The 18,873-nt window shown below is 35.8% G+C and overlaps 4 protein-coding genes across 4 annotated transcripts; 2 read left to right on the top strand and 2 right to left on the bottom strand.

Annotated features, from left to right (window-relative positions):
• The first annotated feature begins 232 nt into the window (after window positions 1–232).
• LOC124929829 (ABC transporter B family member 4-like) lies at window positions 233–5,176 on the top strand. The gene is made up of 12 exons (XM_047470216.1): window positions 233–529; window positions 620–674; window positions 756–931; window positions 1,005–1,226; window positions 1,302–1,540; window positions 1,631–2,156; window positions 2,246–2,519; window positions 2,698–3,527; window positions 3,677–3,943; window positions 4,021–4,284; window positions 4,446–4,739; window positions 4,822–5,176. Exons 1-12 carry the CDS (start codon window positions 233–235, stop codon window positions 5,173–5,175), a joined length of 3,798 nt encoding a protein of 1,265 aa, XP_047326172.1. The 3' UTR covers window position 5,176.
• A 126-nt stretch (window positions 5,177–5,302) lies between these two features.
• Window positions 5,303–7,742, bottom strand: LOC124928673. The gene is made up of 7 exons (XM_047468925.1): window positions 7,595–7,742; window positions 7,375–7,449; window positions 6,463–6,520; window positions 6,091–6,146; window positions 5,874–5,936; window positions 5,728–5,796; window positions 5,303–5,655 (listed from the first exon to the last, which is right to left on the bottom strand). The coding sequence occupies exons 1-7, from the start codon at window positions 7,652–7,654 to the stop codon at window positions 5,446–5,448; spliced, it is 591 nt and encodes a 196-aa protein (XP_047324881.1). The 5' UTR covers window positions 7,655–7,742; the 3' UTR covers window positions 5,303–5,445.
• Window positions 7,743–8,447: 705 nt separating this feature from the next.
• Window positions 8,448–10,064, top strand: LOC124928672 (protein COP1 SUPPRESSOR 2). The gene is made up of 6 exons (XM_047468924.1): window positions 8,448–8,614; window positions 8,691–8,939; window positions 9,019–9,142; window positions 9,235–9,308; window positions 9,410–9,567; window positions 9,650–10,064. Exons 1-6 carry the CDS (start codon window positions 8,499–8,501, stop codon window positions 9,826–9,828), a joined length of 900 nt encoding a protein of 299 aa, XP_047324880.1. The 5' UTR covers window positions 8,448–8,498; the 3' UTR covers window positions 9,829–10,064.
• On the bottom strand, window positions 9,818–16,475 carry LOC124928674 (paladin-like). Its single transcript, XM_047468926.1, has 18 exons — window positions 16,375–16,475; window positions 16,049–16,259; window positions 15,780–15,911; window positions 15,515–15,586; window positions 15,346–15,416; window positions 15,149–15,248; window positions 14,947–15,045; window positions 14,433–14,559; window positions 13,726–13,859; window positions 13,583–13,642; window positions 13,271–13,506; window positions 11,875–13,198; window positions 11,611–11,784; window positions 11,226–11,456; window positions 10,831–11,117; window positions 10,503–10,754; window positions 10,297–10,422; window positions 9,818–10,220 (listed from the first exon to the last, which is right to left on the bottom strand). The coding sequence occupies exons 1-18, from the start codon at window positions 16,398–16,400 to the stop codon at window positions 10,088–10,090; spliced, it is 3,795 nt and encodes a 1,264-aa protein (XP_047324882.1). The 5' UTR covers window positions 16,401–16,475; the 3' UTR covers window positions 9,818–10,087.
• Window positions 16,476–18,873: the final 2,398 nt, after the last annotated feature.

Raw genomic sequence — 18,873 nt, 5'->3', positions numbered from 1 at the left:
ATTCAGGTGACTGATCATATGATCTGTAATGTTATTTCATCTTTTTATATCGAATTCTACTTTCTTTGTTTGAAGATCTTCTTCGTCGTCTCCAGAAACAACTCAAAACTTCTCTTCTTTCCCGCCATTTTCTCTTTTAGTTTTGAATATGGAACAGATTAGTTACACTTGTGTTATTAATTCCTTCATCTTCAGCTCGCTCGATTGATTGCCGGATCTTCTACTGTCAACTATGGCCGAAGATGGCCAGAATCGAGGTCAAGCATTCGAAACAGAACTACCTGCGCTGGCCAGTAATTCCAGTAGCAGTGGAGATCAGGAGAAAGTTGACAAGTCCAAGACGGTGCCATTCTTCAAGCTTTTTACATTTGCAGACAGAACGGACCTGTGGCTGATGATTGCCGGGATAGTTGGTTCCATAGGGAACGGTATGACGATGCCTCTCATGACTGTACTGTTCGGTGAACTCATTGATTCCTTTGGACAGAATCAAAGTGATCAAGCAAATATAGTTACCGTCGTCTCCAAAGTAAGCGCAGCATTCTTGAATGAATCTATTTCAGTATCAGAATTTCACATTTGAATGTATATATGATATTTGCTTTGCTAATAATTCTAGGTATCTTTAAAATTTGTCTATTTGGCTCTTGGAGCTGGAGGAGCAGCATTTCTTCGTGAGTAAAAATGAAATTTCACGTTCCTTCCATACAAAATTACGATCATCAATTGTTTGACATTTTGTTTAACACTAACAGAAGTAGCTTGTTGGATGGTGACCGGAGAAAGACAAGCGGCGAGAATTAGAAACCTGTATCTAAAAGCCATTCTAAGACAAGACGTGGCTTTCTTTGATACAGAGACAAATACAGGTGAAGTTGTTGGTAGAATGTCTGGAGATACTGTTCTTATTCAAGAAGCCATGGGAGAGAAGGTAAACTGCTCTGCTTGATTGTTAATACAATGAAAGCATCCACAGTGTATGATTTCATTTACTTGAAATGCAGGTTGGAAAATTTATACAACTAATTTCTACATTCGTGGGAGGTTTTGTAATTGCATTAATCAAGGGTTGGCTTCTAACTCTAGTTCTGTTAACTTGCATTCCTTTGCTTGTGATAACCGGTGCTGCCATGGCCATTGTCATTGGAAAAATGGCTTCTAAAGGGCAAACTGCATATGGAAAAGCTGCAACTTTGGTTGAACAGACAATTGGCTCCATTAGAACAGTGAGTCATTTCATAATTCTAAAATTTCTGGATTTTAGCATATGATTCTAAAATGTTTTGGGATTTTCAACACAGGTTGCATCATTCACTGGGGAGAATCAAGCCATAGCTAGATACAACACATCCCTTCAAACGGCCTATGACTCTGGTGTTCACGAAGGTTTAGCCGCAGGGTTCGGTTTAGGGTCGCTCATGCTAATGATATTCTGTAGTTATGCTTTGGCTGTATGGTATGGTGGGAAGCTAATCATAGAAAAAGGGTATACTGGTGGTGATGTTCTTAATGTCATTATTGCAGTCTTAACCGGGTCAATGTATGTATGTTTGGGCAGTCATTATTTTCCTAGACATTTGAAGCTTATTACACGATTAAAAATTATTTCATCGAATTTTGGTATTTTCAGGTCGCTTGGGCAGTCATCTCCCTGCATTAGTGCATTTTCAGCAGGTCAAGCTGCTGCATACAAGCTGTTCGAGACAATAAACAGAAAGCCTGAGATTGACCCATACGAGGAGAAAGGGAAAATATTGAATGATATTCGTGGTGATATTGAATTGAAAAATGTATATTTCAACTATCCTGCCAGGCCAGATGAGACGATATTTAGCGGATTCTCCCTTGTCATCCCTTGTGGAACTAGGATGGCTTTGGTTGGGCAAAGTGGGAGTGGTAAATCAACTGTGATTAGTCTAATAGAGAGGTTTTATGATCCAATGGAGGGTGAAGTACTTATTGATGGCATTAACCTCAAAGAATATCAACTTAAATGGATTCGTCAGAGAATCGGTCTTGTGAGCCAAGAACCAGTTTTGTTCACATCCAGTATTATGGATAATATTGCATATGGGAAAGAAAACGCAACACTAGAAGAGATTAAAGAGGCAGCTCAGTTAGCAAACGCGGCAAAGTTCATTGACAAATTACCTCAGGTTTAAACTTCAAACATCCTTTTCATGGTTTTTTATTTTTATGTATACCATCTCACATTAACTTTTTGTTTTAATCATGTATTATATAGGGGTTAGACACAATGGTGGGTGAGCATGGAACTGCACTATCTGGTGGCCAGAAGCAAAGAATTGCCATAGCCAGGGCAATTCTAAAGAACCCACGAATCTTACTGCTCGATGAAGCGACTAGTGCGCTCGATGCAGAATCCGAGAGGGTTGTACAAGAGGCTCTAGATAGAATCATGGGTAACCGAACTACTGTTATTGTCGCCCATCGTTTAACCACTGTGAGAAACGCCAACACGATTGCAGTCATTCACAGAGGAAAAATCGCAGAAAAAGGTACAAAATAATATAGGGTAATTCTCTTCTTCTTCTTTTTCTGAAAATAGAAAATTTTCATTTAACCATGATAAATACAAAAGTAGAGCTTTAACCATGCACTAATTATCAATGATATTGAAGATTTTCATTAAATATACCACCAATTTATCTTGTTTTGGTTCGTTCTATCAATCAGGCTCACATTCTGAATTGCTGAGAGATCCAGAAGGAGCATATTCACAACTGATAAAATTGCAAGAAGTGAATAAAGATTCAGAAAGAGACGTTGATCATGACAAAACCGAGCTTATTAGAGCTCCCAGCAGACGGTTGTCAAGAAGAAGCAGCAGTGACCCTCATTTCGCCTCATTTGGTATCCCTGTTGGGCTCATTGTTCCCGAAACAACTTTAACAGAAGGTGAGGCTGCCCCTAAAACAGAAAAACCTCCAACAGTCCCACTTAGTCGCCTTGCTCGTCTCAACAAACCAGAAATTCCAGTTCTATTAGCTGGAACTCTAGCTGCAATCGTCAATGGTTCCATCCTCCCAGTCTTTGGATTACTGATTTCCGTCGTGATCAAGTCGTTTTTCGAGCCTCCAAACGAGTTACGAAGGGATACTAGATCCTGGGCAATTATTTTTGTTGCTCTTGGATTTACATCATTCTTGGCATATCCAACAAGAACATATTTATTCTCAATTGCTGGTAATAAGTTGATAAAGAGGATCAGGTCAATGTGTTTCGAAAAGGTAGTCAACATGGAGGTAAGCTGGTTTGATCAGCCTGAGAACTCGAGCGGGGCCATTGGTGCTAGACTCTCTGCAGATGCTGCCACTATCAGAGCATTGGTTGGAGACGCGCTTGCTCAGATCGTTCAGGATAGCTCATCAGCTGTTGCTGGTTTGTTGATCGCGTTTCTAGCAAGTTGGGAATTGGCTCTCGTCATCCTCGCATTGTTGCCTTTATTAATGATTAGTGGATTGATTCAAGTGAAGTTCATGAAAGGGTTTGCTGCTGATGCAAAGGTTAGGATTTAATTTTTAAAAGATCTTATATGGACCATTTGAAAACACTTTCTCGATATCTTCGATATCTTAAAAAGAAATGTTTTCATTATTGACAATTTCTCGTCAATAAATAGTTATAACTTCCTGATTAAATGAAATGGACTCAGGTGATGTATGAGGAAGCAAGCCAAGTTGCAACAGATGCAGTTGGGAGCATGAGAACTGTGGCTTCTTATTCTGCTGAGGAAAAAATAATGGAAACGTACAATGAGAAATGTGAGGGACCTAGGAAGAATGGGATAAGGCAAGGTTTGGTTAGTGGAGTAGGTTTTGGGATATCTTTCACTTTGTTGTACTTAGTCTATGCACTAAGCTTTTATGCCGGAGCACTTCTTGTTAAAGCTGGTCGGATAACTTTCTCAGACGTGTTCAGAGTAAGTCATTAGTTACTTGAGATGAGACTTGTTTTTGTTAACCATGAAATAATGTGTTTGTATTTGGTATTCCGCAGGTTTTCTTTGCACTGACAATGGCAGCCATGGGAATTTCTCAGTCGAGCTCGTTAGCTCCGGATTCCACCAAAGCTAAGACAGCTGCGAGTTCGATATTTGCCATTCTTGACAGGAAATCAGAGATAGACCCAAGTAATGAGTCTGGTATGATCCTAGATGAGGTAAAGGGTGAGATCGAGCTAAGACATATAAGCTTCAAGTACCCAACTAGGCCAGATATCCATATCTTTCGCGATCTCTGCTTGACCATTCACAGTGGCAAGGTAATAATTAACATTATTCAGATTGAGGGGTGTAAGGTTGTTTTAGTTATCGACCCATTGTTGATTTTAACCCTTGAATATTAGAACTTGTATGCCAAAATTTTAATCTTCAATAAAACTTGCATACTCATTCATATATGGTACTCTATTTTTGTCTTTAGACGGTGGCTTTAGTCGGAGAAAGTGGAAGTGGGAAGTCAACCGTGATTGCTTTATTGGAAAGATTCTACGACCCTAATTCCGGTCAAATTACACTAGATGGGGTAGACATACAGAGGCTTAAATTGAAGTGGCTAAGGCAGCAAATGGGGTTGGTGGGTCAAGAACCAGTCCTTTTCAACGACACAATTCGCACCAACATAGCTTATGGAAAAGGAGGGGATGCAACAGAGTCAGAAATTTTATCAGCATCTCAATTGGCAAATGCCCACAAGTTCATCAGCGGATTAAACCAGGTAACAAACTACCCAATCTGACACATCCCTTATATAGTTTAAAGAAAGAAAAATGTATAAAGAAAAATAAAAATAAATGTAGGGTTACGACACGATGGTGGGAGAGAGAGGAATTCAGATGTCCGGTGGACAAAAGCAAAGAGTGGCAATCGCCCGAGCTATAGTGAAGGATCCTAAGATATTGTTGCTTGATGAAGCAACAAGTGCCCTCGACGCAGAGTCAGAGAGGGTGGTCCAAGATGCCTTGGACCGTGTGATGGTGAACCGAACAACAGTTGTAGTAGCCCATCGCTTGTCCACAATCAAGAATGCAGATGTGATTGCGGTTGTAAAGAATGGTGTCATCGTGGAGAAGGGAAGCCACGATACACTTATCCACATCAATGATGGCGTTTACGCTTCTTTGGTAGCCCTTCACATGAGTACTTCATCCTAAGCCAAATTTTTTTCATAACCCCCACCCCACTTCTGAGGGGAAATCCTAAGCCATTTTTTTCACATATATATATACTTGTTAATTAATAATTGAAAAAATAATATTCATTTTCTGCCCTAAACTGAAATTTAATAATCAAACAATTAATTCAAGGATTTCTTTCTATGCTTTCTACATTAAAATCCATTTTCAAGTGTTGGACCTAACTCAACCAGAAAGTTCAAATAAACAAGTAGATGAAAGTATTTTCCCCATAATTATCTGAGGCAACTAATCGTCTTCGTCACTTTCATCGCTATATGAAACTAAACCAACATTAGCAGTTACTACACTAGAAGTTTTAGCCTTACCAGAATCAAGAGGTTCGTTAGTCTCAGCCTGTGGATCAAGTTTGGCTTTCTTTGCTTGCGGCACAACTTTTATAAAACGGACTAAAGGATTAGATTGCGGGTTTTTCCTGTTGATAGGCTTCTTCAACTCCTGTAACCAGAGTTTTCTTAAAAAAAAAATTAATAAACTTAGAAGTAGCAGATATCGGTTCAAGACTCTGACCTCTTCCTTCGGAGGAGGAGGTACTTCCTTCAGCTCATGAACCATCAAAGACTTTGCTGTCACTCTAGCCTGGAAAAAACGGAAGTAGAATGAGTTTATGTTATGTGTGAATATAGGTTAAATATATGTCGGGTTTAAAAATATACTTGGAAACTTCGCAACTGTTCAGCTTCATCATCTGCTATTTGGCGTTCATATTCTCTCTTTGACTGAGTGAAAAAACAAGCACCTCAGATGGCAATAGAACATAAGTTTTTTGTTTCTGTATCCAGATCAGAAACGTAGATAGATTTCTCAATTTGTGTCTAACTAAGTTTAGTTTTCCAAATGAGAGCCATAGTATCACAAAATATAAATACTAACCGTCTCATATTTCTCAAGAAACTCAGTCTCATCTTCATCCAAAGCTTTTGGTGGCCCTGCAATATAAGTGTTTCATTTCAAATAGTTTCTTCATTGAATTCTTTGTGTAACATTAGTAACCTCTTCATGGTGATTCTTATATTATAGTCTAAGGAAAGAAAATCAGACTGTTCAAAGAACACTATTTGTAATTAAGCTGCATCTCATAATTCTATAACTTTGGGAAAATATACAAATACTTGGTATTAGTTTTATAGATGCATTGACTCAGCTTAAACTTTCCCCAAGCTTCATGTAGCTTTTTCGCTACAAGTCCACCAAACTCCATGTATAAAGAAAACAAAAAGCTTAAGACAAGATATGAACACTTACTATGCTTGAACCTTTCATTAAATTCTGCATCACGCTTGTCTTTGTTTTCTCTCAAAATCTGCATTATGGTAAAGGAGAATATCGGCAAGGATGAGAATCTTGAGATTATTCTTCTAAAGCAATAAAAGTCAGTCAGTGAAGGGAACGTCATAGCACATGAAAGATATTGGAATTGAGCTATTCAAATAAATAAAATGGTCTAGGGTCCCAAGACTTTACTTTGCAGTTGAGTGAAGAACCTTTCTCACTTTATCAAGATTCATCAACTTAACCAAAATTAACGTTTGCTTGTTTCCCCTATAAAATACCTACGTATAGATACAAAGGTGGGTATTAAACAAGCATATCCATATCCAATTTCTATGCCATTATCCTTCCTTTAATAATAGATCATTGGGACTTTTTTTTCTAAGAAAAAGACCATTCTGTAAGCATGCGAAGGAGAATAACGGAAAACCCTAAGTTATGCAAATCCTCAAGTCTCCAAACCTAGCTTCTAGGTGGGAGTCAAAGAATCGAATCCTTTTCACAAGTTCAGTAGACACAAAACAAGCTTTTACCCTAAATAAAATGTCAGGGTTGAAGAACTACTGCCTGCCCTAGGAATGTATTTTCTGAAGCATTTGAGGAAAATAAATAAGTGGATCATCTAAAGAGCATATTGGTTAAAATTGTAGGAATTACTATATCCTACAGACTTGAAGAAATTCTTCACCTTCAACCAAGACAAAGGAATAAGAACACACATATCTCAAGCATCCTAATCAAGGTCTTACCTCAGCAAAGAGCAAACTACAAACGTATAACACTAGTATGTGATTATTGAAGTAAATGTCTGACTACCTTTCTCAGATTCTCAGCAGTTATTTAAAGTTACTCGTTCAATCGAAATGGTATGATCGGAAAACTAACCTCAAAGAGAGGTCTATCTCTCTGAGCAGTACCATCCTCGACTCGTGGACCTCGAGTTCGCCTAGCTTCAGCCAACTGTCATAGACAATCAAAAACAATTGGTGCCTGAACTAGTGAGATAATATTCGATTCCGAACCGATAAAAGATAAAAGCACCATGAATTTGAAGTTAGGGTTGTCCAATGATTTGGATCTAGAGTTGAGATGGAGTATAGCTTACCTGATCCTCGGACACAAAATTGACCAACCTTGCTGCCGGAGCAAAATCATCGTCAGACATTTCCGACCAGCAATGCCTGCCTGCGTTTTCTGCAGAGGCGCCAACGGTGAGGAACTGATCTTTAATTCGTTCGCGGATGGATCGGAAGCTCGTGCATATTTATTTATTATTATACCTAAATATCTATAATAATATATAACAATAATTATTAATACAAGGGTTTTTTTTTCTTTTTAAAGATTATTCCATATAATTTTTTTTTTTAAATAATTTTTTTTTGGTAATCAAGATTTAATCCAAAATCTCGTTTTTGGATGAAACATTATTCACGTTAAAATTTTTACGAATATTTGCATGAAAAAATGATGATGTATTATGACTAGTCGTATGTGTCACTAAGAGATTAAATCGACAACTCATTTATTTTTGTATTGTCTAAGAGTAACTATATTTAAAGTTTTTTGTGAAGTAGTATCGGGAATTATTTGGTAATGTCCGAGTTATTTTGTAAAATTTAATTTGATGTGCCTAATATAACAAACTTACCTATTTGAATTATCATTAAAAAAAAAAATTTCTTTTTTTTTTTTTATAGAATATCTGGTTATAGTCAAACCATTGAACCATTGAACTTTCCATTATCATAGTTGTATACGTAGCAACTTATTAATTACAAATTTTTTTATTTTTTAAATTAATTAACATTTTCTAAATTTTATTTATCAAAATAATAATGATAATAATAATAATAATTAAAAAAATAATAATAATAATTAAAAAAATAATAATAATATGGTGTATAAATTTAAGATGAAAATAAAATATAAAATCTCCGAATCGAAATTAGGGGGTAGCAACCTAAAACCCGTTTGAGAAACCAGAAATCTATAATCGAAAGAGAAATATGTCTTCTAAACTGAAGAAGAATTTCCGTAAGCGAACCTTCGAGGATGAAGGCGATAATGAATCTGAGCTAGCTAGAAGAAACTCCAACGACGAAGAAGAAGAAGAAGAGAGGAGGTAAAATCAACTCTCAACTCATCTACTCTTTCTCCGCCATCCCATCGTAGTATCATACTATTATTATTATTTTCAGATTGGCTTTAGAAGAGGTGAAGTTCCTTCAGAAACAAAGATGCAAGAAATCTGGAATGCCTGCCCTACCTGCACCTCAAACCGGAGCTACGGCCGGTGGAGGTGTCGGTGGTGTCGGCAACGGAAGCGAAGGTGGATTGGTTCAAAAGAGAGTCAAGGATAAAAACGAAGGAGAAGGAGAGAAAGAAGAGCTTGTCTTGCAAGATACCTTCGCTCAAGAAACTGCTGTTCTTGAGGAAGATCCCAATATGTATGCTCTACCCTTTCCTTCCTTCCTTCAAAAACTACAAACATCATATGATGAGTGTGTTTATTGTTATGTACAACAGGTTGAGATATGTTGAACAAGAACTGGCAAAGAAGAGAGGAAAGAACATTGATGATGAAAATAAGACTGAGAATGATATCAAGCATGCTGAAGATGAATTGTACAAAATTCCTGACCATCTTAAAGTGAGTGAGTTATTATTATGTGATGATCTTCTTCTTCTTCTTCTTCTTCTTCTTTACAACTCTTAAAGTAAAGCTATATTATTTTGATTCAGGTTAAGAAGAGAAACTCAGAGGAAAGTTCAACTCAATGGACAACTGGAATTGCTGAGATTCAGCTCCCCATTGAGTATGTGTTGCTTCCTTTTTTCCCCAATTCAATCAAAACCCTAGACTCTAATTTGTTGTTGCTTTCTCCCCATTGGGTTTGTTTGTATTTATTGGTTGCAGATTCAAACTTAGAAACATCGAGGAAACCGAGGCTGCAAAGAAGCTTCTACAAGAGAAGAGGCTTGTGGGTAGACCCAAATCAGAATCAAACATGCCATCTAGTTACAGTGCTGATTATTTTCAACGAGGAAGAGATTATGCTGAAAAGCTAAGAAGAGGTCAGCTCATCAATTCAATACATTATAGTGTAAGAGTATTGATGATTTTGTTCTGATGATTGAAAAATAAATGATTTTATAGAACACCCGGAGCTTTACAAGGACAGAAGCACCTCCACCACCACGACTACAGATGACAACAAAACTACAGAATCTGATGCCCCCGCCAAAGATGGAGGAGTACAAAGGCGAGCTGCCGCAACAGATGAGTTCATGCTTGACAAATTCCGCAAAAGAGAACGCCATCGTATGCGCAGATGAAATCATTACTTCAATTATTTGTCACATTTAAAAACATGATGTATCTCAACCTAGTTGTTCTTATTGACAATCGATTCTATTCAGCCTCTTCAAAGAACAAAACCAAGCAGTTTTATCAACATATATGATACAACTCTACATTTGCATCTATCTATTACTACTACTTTTATATCCATGGCAGCTTCTAACTTTTAGTTATCAACTGTCCTGCATTATTATTTATTTACATACCATCATATCTATACAGCTAGCTAATATTTTATTTGTCAATCCTGAGGTTATTACAAAGGTGACCAAGCTCAGGCCTTGCATCCATCCAACTTGAGAATGTAGTATCCTTTGATGTTGTACAGTAAAGGTACGATCTAAACGTTATCAGCAAGAAATACCGCCTGCAAAAATGACAACAAAATTGTCAAGAACCGCAGCAGAAAAAGATTCTTCATTTGGGAGCGAGCTCAAACATACCTTAAAGCCTTGTTTCCCATATCCACCAGTTGAGATTGTTTGTCATCATCGTCTCCATCATTTAGCTTATCAAGTTCCTCGCTATAGTACACAATATCATCTTTCATATGCCCCGCACCTCCACACCTGTAGATAAGCAATGGTCAATTTGGAAGTAATCAATGTTTTCTAGTTCAAAACCAGCTAGCTCAGAAAACCTAAATTACCTTTCTATTATAATGTCAACATCTGCTTTACTTCGAGGACCATACGATAGGACTCTGATGAGACTCAGTATGTCACGATAGTCGCCACTTCGACGCGCCTCTTCGTCACAAGTCTGATGAAGTTGGGGAGAAAAATGAACATTTTTTGCTCGACTTATTACTTCCGAACGGATTCTTATACAAGTAATAGCCATCGCGTATGAAATGCCTCCAAATCCCGTGTGAGATGCAAACAGATAAGACCCTGCAGTGCTGCAGAGAAGGAATCGTCTTTTATGTTACTATTATTCGCAAAGTTTATGATAGATATATACTGATAGATGCTTACTCGTTTATACAAGATTGGATTGCGTCAATATCTGAAGGTAAGGCATCTCTTTCTCTTGTTAACGGTATCCTCCTATACTCAATATTGTAACCGTCCTCATCCTTTAATGCGGCGTACACTTCTTCAGGAGTTTTCACGTCATCCACAAATATGTTCTCCCAATATCCTATCACACTAGCCTGATTTGGAGCCTCACTGTATTCTTCACGATGCAAAAGCATTCTCCCGCCAGAATGTTTTATTTCACTTATTATATCTTCTTTAAGTCGTGCCTCCATGTTTTCCACCTGAAACAATGCAATTCAAATCTCTTTTTTAAGTATTTTCCAATGCAATTCAAATCTCTTTTTTTTAAGTATATTCCAAGTGTTGAATAAAAGACAGAGACTACTCACCACAGGTCCGGTGACTCCAACATGCTTGAGTGAATTGACAGGTTTATTTAGCTCCCTGAGCACAAATGGTGAACCATTTATGTAAACTACAGCTTCTTCTCTCAGGTCTGTTATAATAACTTTGCGGGCGCAACTTTTTGTAGTGCTTGGCTTGGCGCCTAAATATGAAAGCATCTCTTTCGCACCTGCAATTGTTGGAGTCGACATACTATACACAGGATAACCATCCACCTGCAGGAAGAAAACTATGTATAAAAAACCCAGCTTCAATCAATACCAGCAAATTAGCCACATTTGGATTCTGGTCTGAATTAGTGTTAAGTTTCAATGTGATGTGATGAGAAATATGAGGAGCCTCCTAGTTTTGAACCTTTTTTTTTTTTACCTTGTAGACATGTGGTGCGCCATTGATTTGAATACTACTTGAAGTTCTTTGACCAGGAAAGAAATACATCTTCAGTATGGAGCCTTGCCCTAGAACTGAACCATTACGATCATTTACAATAGCCTCCATCACTGCATCTCCATGTTGAGATTCATGTGGTGCTCTCAACTCCTCCTACAGCAGTGATACATACACATGATATCAAATAAAGAAAAAAATAAAAAGATTGAAAAATGATCAGATATTTAAAAGAAGAAGACATACAGGGACTGTGAAAAAGCGTCCAGGCCTCGATCTTATGCTCCATTTCATAGCTTGCACTTCTGGCCTTTGATGCAACCAGTTCTTGAATGTCATCCTAGATTGACCTTGCCCACAAAACCCATCAAAAGACTCGCTTCCAAGATATGCAGCGAAAGCAATTAAACGAAAATATCGTTCCAGGTACTCTGCTCCCCGATTCAAAGCCATTCTCCTTTCCCTCGGCTCCACATTTTGTTGATTGAATACCTTCCTATATCGCAACACAGCTTGACGAATATTCTGCAGAGAAGAGCATCTATCGATTATACCATCTAAAGCGTCTCGACATTCAACCCCATTATCAAACAGTCTCGTAATCTTCCACAGCAACAATATGTCATCTATTCCAAAAGCATGATTATTGTTATCTTTCAAACCATTTGTAGCAGTTTCATCGCCACTTGACATGTCGTCACCCTCCACTATTTCTTCATCACCAGTTTTACTTTCAAAATGTATTTTGATTGGTCGGCCATGATCAATTCGAAGCTTCAAAAGGCAAGCAATTACAGTACCCGTAGTTGTCCTCCCTCTACCCATCTGGCAGTTGAAAACAAAAGCCGTATCCTTAGAAGCTGATGAAATATTCTGAGCCATCTCGTCAAAATCCGAGCTTTTTGGAGCTTTTCCGTCAGTTATAGGCATACGGGCATACTTGATAGGAAAGCCTTCACCTTCCAAGGATGAGAAAACATCCAATGGAGTCTGGATTGAATCGGCACTCACTTGTTCCCAAGTATCAAATATTTTCCCATCATCTGTTTCGTGGATAACCATTATAGCACCATCATACTTGTTAGACTCCCGCAGTATATCATCCTTTAATCGATTCTCCATTCTCTCTACTCTTTCTCGGTCAATTCCCGTATACTCTAGCATATTTTTATAGGGTCTTTCAACTTCACGAAGAACAAACGGCTTCCCATTGATGTAAATAACAGGTTCTTCTCTCATATTGTGCCACAATACAGGTCGGGCATCATTAGAGCTGCATATTCTCCTGATGACAGATCGAATCCCATCTATTGTTGGATTCGCAACACCATAAACCGGGAATCCAGGAATTTCCCTAAAGTTTGGTGCACCCTCAACTCTATCTGGTAAAGTAAGATTTTGACAGCCAGGATAGTGGTCACTTTTAAGAACAGTTTGACGTCCGAGCACTTCGCCATTTCTTAAGGCAGCAACAACACTCATCTCAGAAGGGCGTCCATTGGTGACTTTAGCCCCCGATATATTCAAGTTTGTGTAACCAAGTGCACCCATTGGATCTCTCCTCAGCAACCTGCAAAGATATTTACGTTATTTTCATGCATGGAATAAATGAAGCTCTTTGAATTGTTGTTAAATGTTTTACCTGCGAAGGATGCTGTACAACTCGGGCCTTGCTTTCATCCAATGAGTGAAACTGCTTTGACCAGAGGATGTAGGCGAGTGGGTGGTTTTTTCAGTATGGAGGTAAACAGTAAAACATATGAGGAAATAATATCTTTCCAAATACTCCACGAAAAATGAAAGTGATGCCTCCCTTTTCATTTCATCTCGTTGACGTAAAATACTGTTACGATATGTACCAATAGCTTCACGTAGGTTCTGTAAAAATAAACATGTGTGCTAAAGAAGCAACGAAAAAAAAGAAAATAAAGTGGAATGTGATGATTACGCTTACCTGCATGGTAGAACACTTATCTATCACTTTGTCAACTTGTCGTTTTCCTTCGAGACCACCCTATAAAAATATCACAGCACACAGCAAAGCAAGTAAATATTCATCACTGTGATAAACACAACATGAATTAAACGATGCAATACCTCTAGAACCCGAATCAGGCTTCTAATAACTCCATATTCTCCTCGACGAATAGCCTCCTCCGAGTTCAATAAATTGTCTGTAACAAAGGAACTGTTTCCTGAAATTTTCCCAATTGAATTGGACCTTGGAATACCTATCAGATGCATAATTGATTGAGAGATGTCAACAAAAGGCATTGAAAGATGTCAGGCATGGAAAGTGTTCCAAATACATTTCAAAACAGGCTCCTTTGCTTGCAATGGACGGTGGAAAGTGAAGAGATTATGAAGAATCGTGTGAGAAGATAGAAGAAAAGAGGAAGATGAGTTTTTGTTTGTTTGGAAATGAATATAATTTCTTTATTTTGTTAAACATTCATTTCAACTTAAGACGTTACTAGTGGGAATCGAACTCAAGATCTACAAGACTCTTGCCACTTTGGCTAGCGGGTTAAAAAAATATGAATCACAAAATAAAAACACCCCTCCTGAAAGTTGGGGAAACCATCCTCATCAGATATTCTATTACAAATTAGTTATAAATATATTGATGAGAAATCATGCATATTAACTGAAGCAGGTTTCAGGAATATGGCTATGGTTCTGTGAGGTAAAATTTTCAGTAATACTGCAAGATATATGTGCATTGAGATTAGTCGATGTCCTAGTGAATTTCCAGAAAAGTGACTAGATGATAATTGACAAATTTATTAAGGATTATTCATTACCAGAAGCCCCAGTTCGGGTGAGATAAACCAATGTGGCAATAACCATCCCAGTTGTAGTTCTTCCACGACCCATTTGGCAATTAAAGATCACCTCTGTACTAATATCGGCTCGCAAAATTTTCTTGAACTGAAAAGTAAAAGTTAGGAAGGTAAGAAATCAACCGAAATATGAGATCAGGAAAGAGATTGGTTAATAATATACTTGTTGATGCCTAAGATACATCACATTTACAATGTCCCATAAACAACAAAAACTCGTCAGGCATCCCAATTCCCAAATGCCAAAAGATACATCACATTTACAAGTTATTTTTACATTTAATAGTTTGCCTCAATATCAACATGGCTGTTCAAATTCTATAGATTTAGATAAGTCTGTGAGGAAAACAATTTTGATCTGTCATGCAATCACCAATCCATGCCTAATAGGAATCATCTGAAATTGAGATTAAGCAAATTCAAATAGAACAGTTCTAGAATCAATCAATCACAAATCTAAGTATGTGATTCTCACCAAACTATCAAAATCCTGCTCCTTAGGTGATTTTTCATCTGTTATAGGAACACGTTCATAGTCAACAAGATAACCATGTGCTTGTAGCTCTTCATACACCTGAAATAGACAGCCAAACATCTTCAATCAAATTAAAACTAATTAAAAACAGTGAGAACTTAAAGAAAACAGTCCACATGGCTGTCTAAAGACATTTAACTACCTCAAGTGGTGTTTTCACAGAATCATGTGTTATTGGTTCCCACTGATCCACCATCTGACCATCTGGCAGTTCATCAGTTACAAGGATCTTATTTCCATAGCTGTTTATATCAGTTATGCAAATAAAGCTTGAAACACCAAGACGGAATAAACTTCACACATAAATCCAATAATCAAGGTGGAAAAAGAAACAAGTACCTCGAAGACTCTAGCATAATATCTTCAGTTAAACGAGCTTCCATCTGCTCCACCCTATCCCTGTTGATACCCTGATTTACTGAACGTGTTAGATAATGTAAATAGCACAAAAGACCACGAAGAACAAAAGAATGAAGTAAAATCATCTACTTCAAAGTAAATTACATACCGTATACTCGAGATTGGAGAAGGGTCTCTCCACATCCCGCAAAACAAAGGGCCGTCCATTTATATAAACCACCTGGTTCATTAACATAATTTGAGTGAATATTTAAGGCGTTAATTTCGTGAAGGCATTGGAATCTCTGATTTTATTCGAGAATACTGCAATTAAACTTGAAGTTCATTCAACATACTCTAACTCATATCTATTTTACTATAACTAATTACAATCATTTCCTAACCCTAAACCCTAATATTTACATAATACTTACTGGTTCTTCCCGTAGGCTAATCCATAGCACTCGCATTTTCTTCCCTTCTATTTGAGCTCCAATATGGTTGAGAACATTCCGAATTCCATCCACGGTAGGGATCGCAACACCATGAACATGCAATGATTCAGCCTATGAAACATTACATTTACCAGAATTATGAACCGATTAAGGAATGCATGATCGATCGTAAAAAAATAGAGTTAAGAGTAAATTTCTTTAAAGTGTATAGCAAGTAGTAAGGAAGTAGTGAATCAAGAAGCAAGAACCTGACGATAATTAGGAGCTCCGTCAATCTGAGGAGATAAACGTTTGTTTTGACAACCGGGAAAATGATCGCTTTTCAGAATAGTCTTCTTCCCAAGTACAGAACCGCCTCTCTGTTTCATGACCTGTTCGAGCTCCTTCGGCATCAACATGGCTTTGTTGTTTCTCCTCCAATTAAGAAAAAGGATTTGCAGAAGTGAAAATGGAGTCTGACTGAGTATAGAAAGAATGGACGGACAGGAGAAGATGAAGAAGACGAAGAAATGGATAAACGATTGATTGATTGATTGATTTCACGAAGAAGAATTAAAAAGGAAAGTGGATTCACCGATGAGTCCAACTAATGAGCAGCATATTCCTTCATCCTTTCATCCTGACCTCTTCCTTCTCTCTCTATATATCTATCTATATCTATCTCTATCTATATATATATATATAAATCCAATCCAACAACGTGAAATGCGTGCAGTTCAATTTCTCTCTCTATCTCCTCACTTTCTGTAACAGGAGAATTCAGTTGAGACTGAGAAAAGTATGTAACTCATTTATGGGTTAAAATAAAATTATTTGAAAATTTTATAGAAAGAATTATAAAAGTGATTTGATGATTAAAGATAATAATAATAAATAAAAAATAACTTAAACTTAATATCAAATCAGCATGTTTGAGATTTAAGAACTTTTTATGGTAATTTGAAAACAAACTTTGTTAATAATAGTATTATTGCACATTGTGCACATTATTTTGTTTTTTAATAAAAAATATCCATAATATTTTTTAATAGATTTTGGTAAAGATCTGACCACACGTTGTCAAAATTGTAGATATTTTTTATTCGTACAATAGAAGATGGGTCTCTTATCTATCTGCTATTGATTTTTTTTGGATTTTTTTTGAATTTTTTAATTATACTCTTAAAAGTTGTATTTGGTAAGGGTATATAATTGAAAGTTGAATTTTTAAACAATTTTTGTATATTTTTATTGTTCATACAAGTTTATGCTCATCACTTTTATATGGTATAAAATTGCTCCACATTTAGAAGAATATTTTTATATCACTTATATTCATCTTTATAATATAAAATTGAACTTTTTAACTTTATTTTATAAGGTTGAAACTAGTATAATTTTGTAATCTCCGTCTCAACTTAGATGTTATAACTGAGAATCGTTGTAACTTTTGTTTTCATATGAACTAACTTACTAACTTCTTCGTTTTTAAAATTAAAATAAAAGAATAACTTTTAAGCTTACTCTCTAAAAACAACAAAAAAAATATATATATATTATTATTAAAATATAGGTTGCTTCATATGTTTTGCTATGATCAATTTGTTCTAATTTTATTGTTTTAATTATATATATAATTTCAAATTAAAACTAAATTTTAATGATTACGGTGGGTATCCAATTTGAATGACTATGACCACCACTTACATGACAATATAGATCAAATAAAATGTGTAAAAAACAGTTTAATAAAAAACAATATTATTATTTTATATTTATTTTGTTACAATCAATTAATAACGTTTAAATTAAGTAAATATAATTCACATAAATTTTTATAATATAATTAATTAAAATTTAATGAACAATTAAATATAATAATTAAAATATTAAATAATAATAATACAATAATTTATAATAATAAATATATTGACAGGTGGTCGGTGAGGTTTTTAGAGTTATAATTATTACCATAGACTATTTTACACGTACACGAAGGTGGTCGGTGAGGTTTTTTCTTTAGTAGAAAATTGTACTATTTTACAAAGTAAAGAGTACAAAATCAAGATAATATAATATTGAGGGTTATATTACAATTTTAATTATACTTGAAGGGCAAATTTATTAAAATCCTCATGTGAGTCACGAGTCACGACAACAGGTCAACTGTCACAAGCACCATCAAATACAATACAAATCTTTTTTTTATTTTTTAAATAACAGATCTTATACATGTGTTCAATCATTTATATTCTAATATGTTAACTTTAAAATAATCAAGCAAAATAAAGTAAAAATTATTACGTAATAAAAATTTTAAAATAATTTTTCTTACTTAAAAATTATAAATATCAAGTCTCAAAATAATAATAAAATATAATAATTATTTAAAATAAAATTTTCTAACTAAATAAATGTGATAAAATCTGACAAAAAAAAATAGCAAATTAAATCAAGAATTATATATATATATAAATATATTTAAAACATTTGAATATATCCTTCTTCCTACTCCAAATATAAATTTGAGTAGAAGGAACACTAGTATGGAATAATTCCTCTTAAGAAAACTAGATTTGGAATTTTGTTTTTGAAAATAACATTATGAATGAAAGGATGAAGTCATAAATAGTTTGCATACGATTCATAGAGGAAGCAAAACATTGAACACAAAGTTGACCTACACTATAATAATGAAGATGTAGCAAATTAACCTTTCCTAACTAGAAAACAATCAATAAATTAAGTCAAATAAAACACTTTTGTAAGCATGCATGCACTAGAATTGGGAGGAATATTTAGAACCCTAATTAAGGTGGGTCGTCAACAACATTTGATCATAATCAATGTAGAAAACAGACCATCTTTTAGCTAGTAAACATATCTGAAATTCATCAAGTTTATCTAACATACATACAAACAAACACTTAATCCCAAAACCAAAACCAAAACCTGATCTAGTTTTCTTTCCAAAGAGAGTTTTTCAATTAGTATCTAATGTGTATGTATGATGCATGCATGTTGTTCAGCAGTAAAACATGACATTTGTGACATTCTCCAAAACTTTTGGAAGGTTCCGGACAGCTGCAACCCC

The sequence above is a fragment of the Impatiens glandulifera genome, chromosome 3, assembly GCF_907164915.1.
Source record: "Impatiens glandulifera chromosome 3, dImpGla2.1, whole genome shotgun sequence".
In the NCBI taxonomy this organism is placed as follows: domain Eukaryota; kingdom Viridiplantae; phylum Streptophyta; class Magnoliopsida; order Ericales; family Balsaminaceae; genus Impatiens; species Impatiens glandulifera.
Note: the sequence above shows the minus strand (reverse complement) of the source record. Positions and strands in the feature narration are given on the sequence as shown.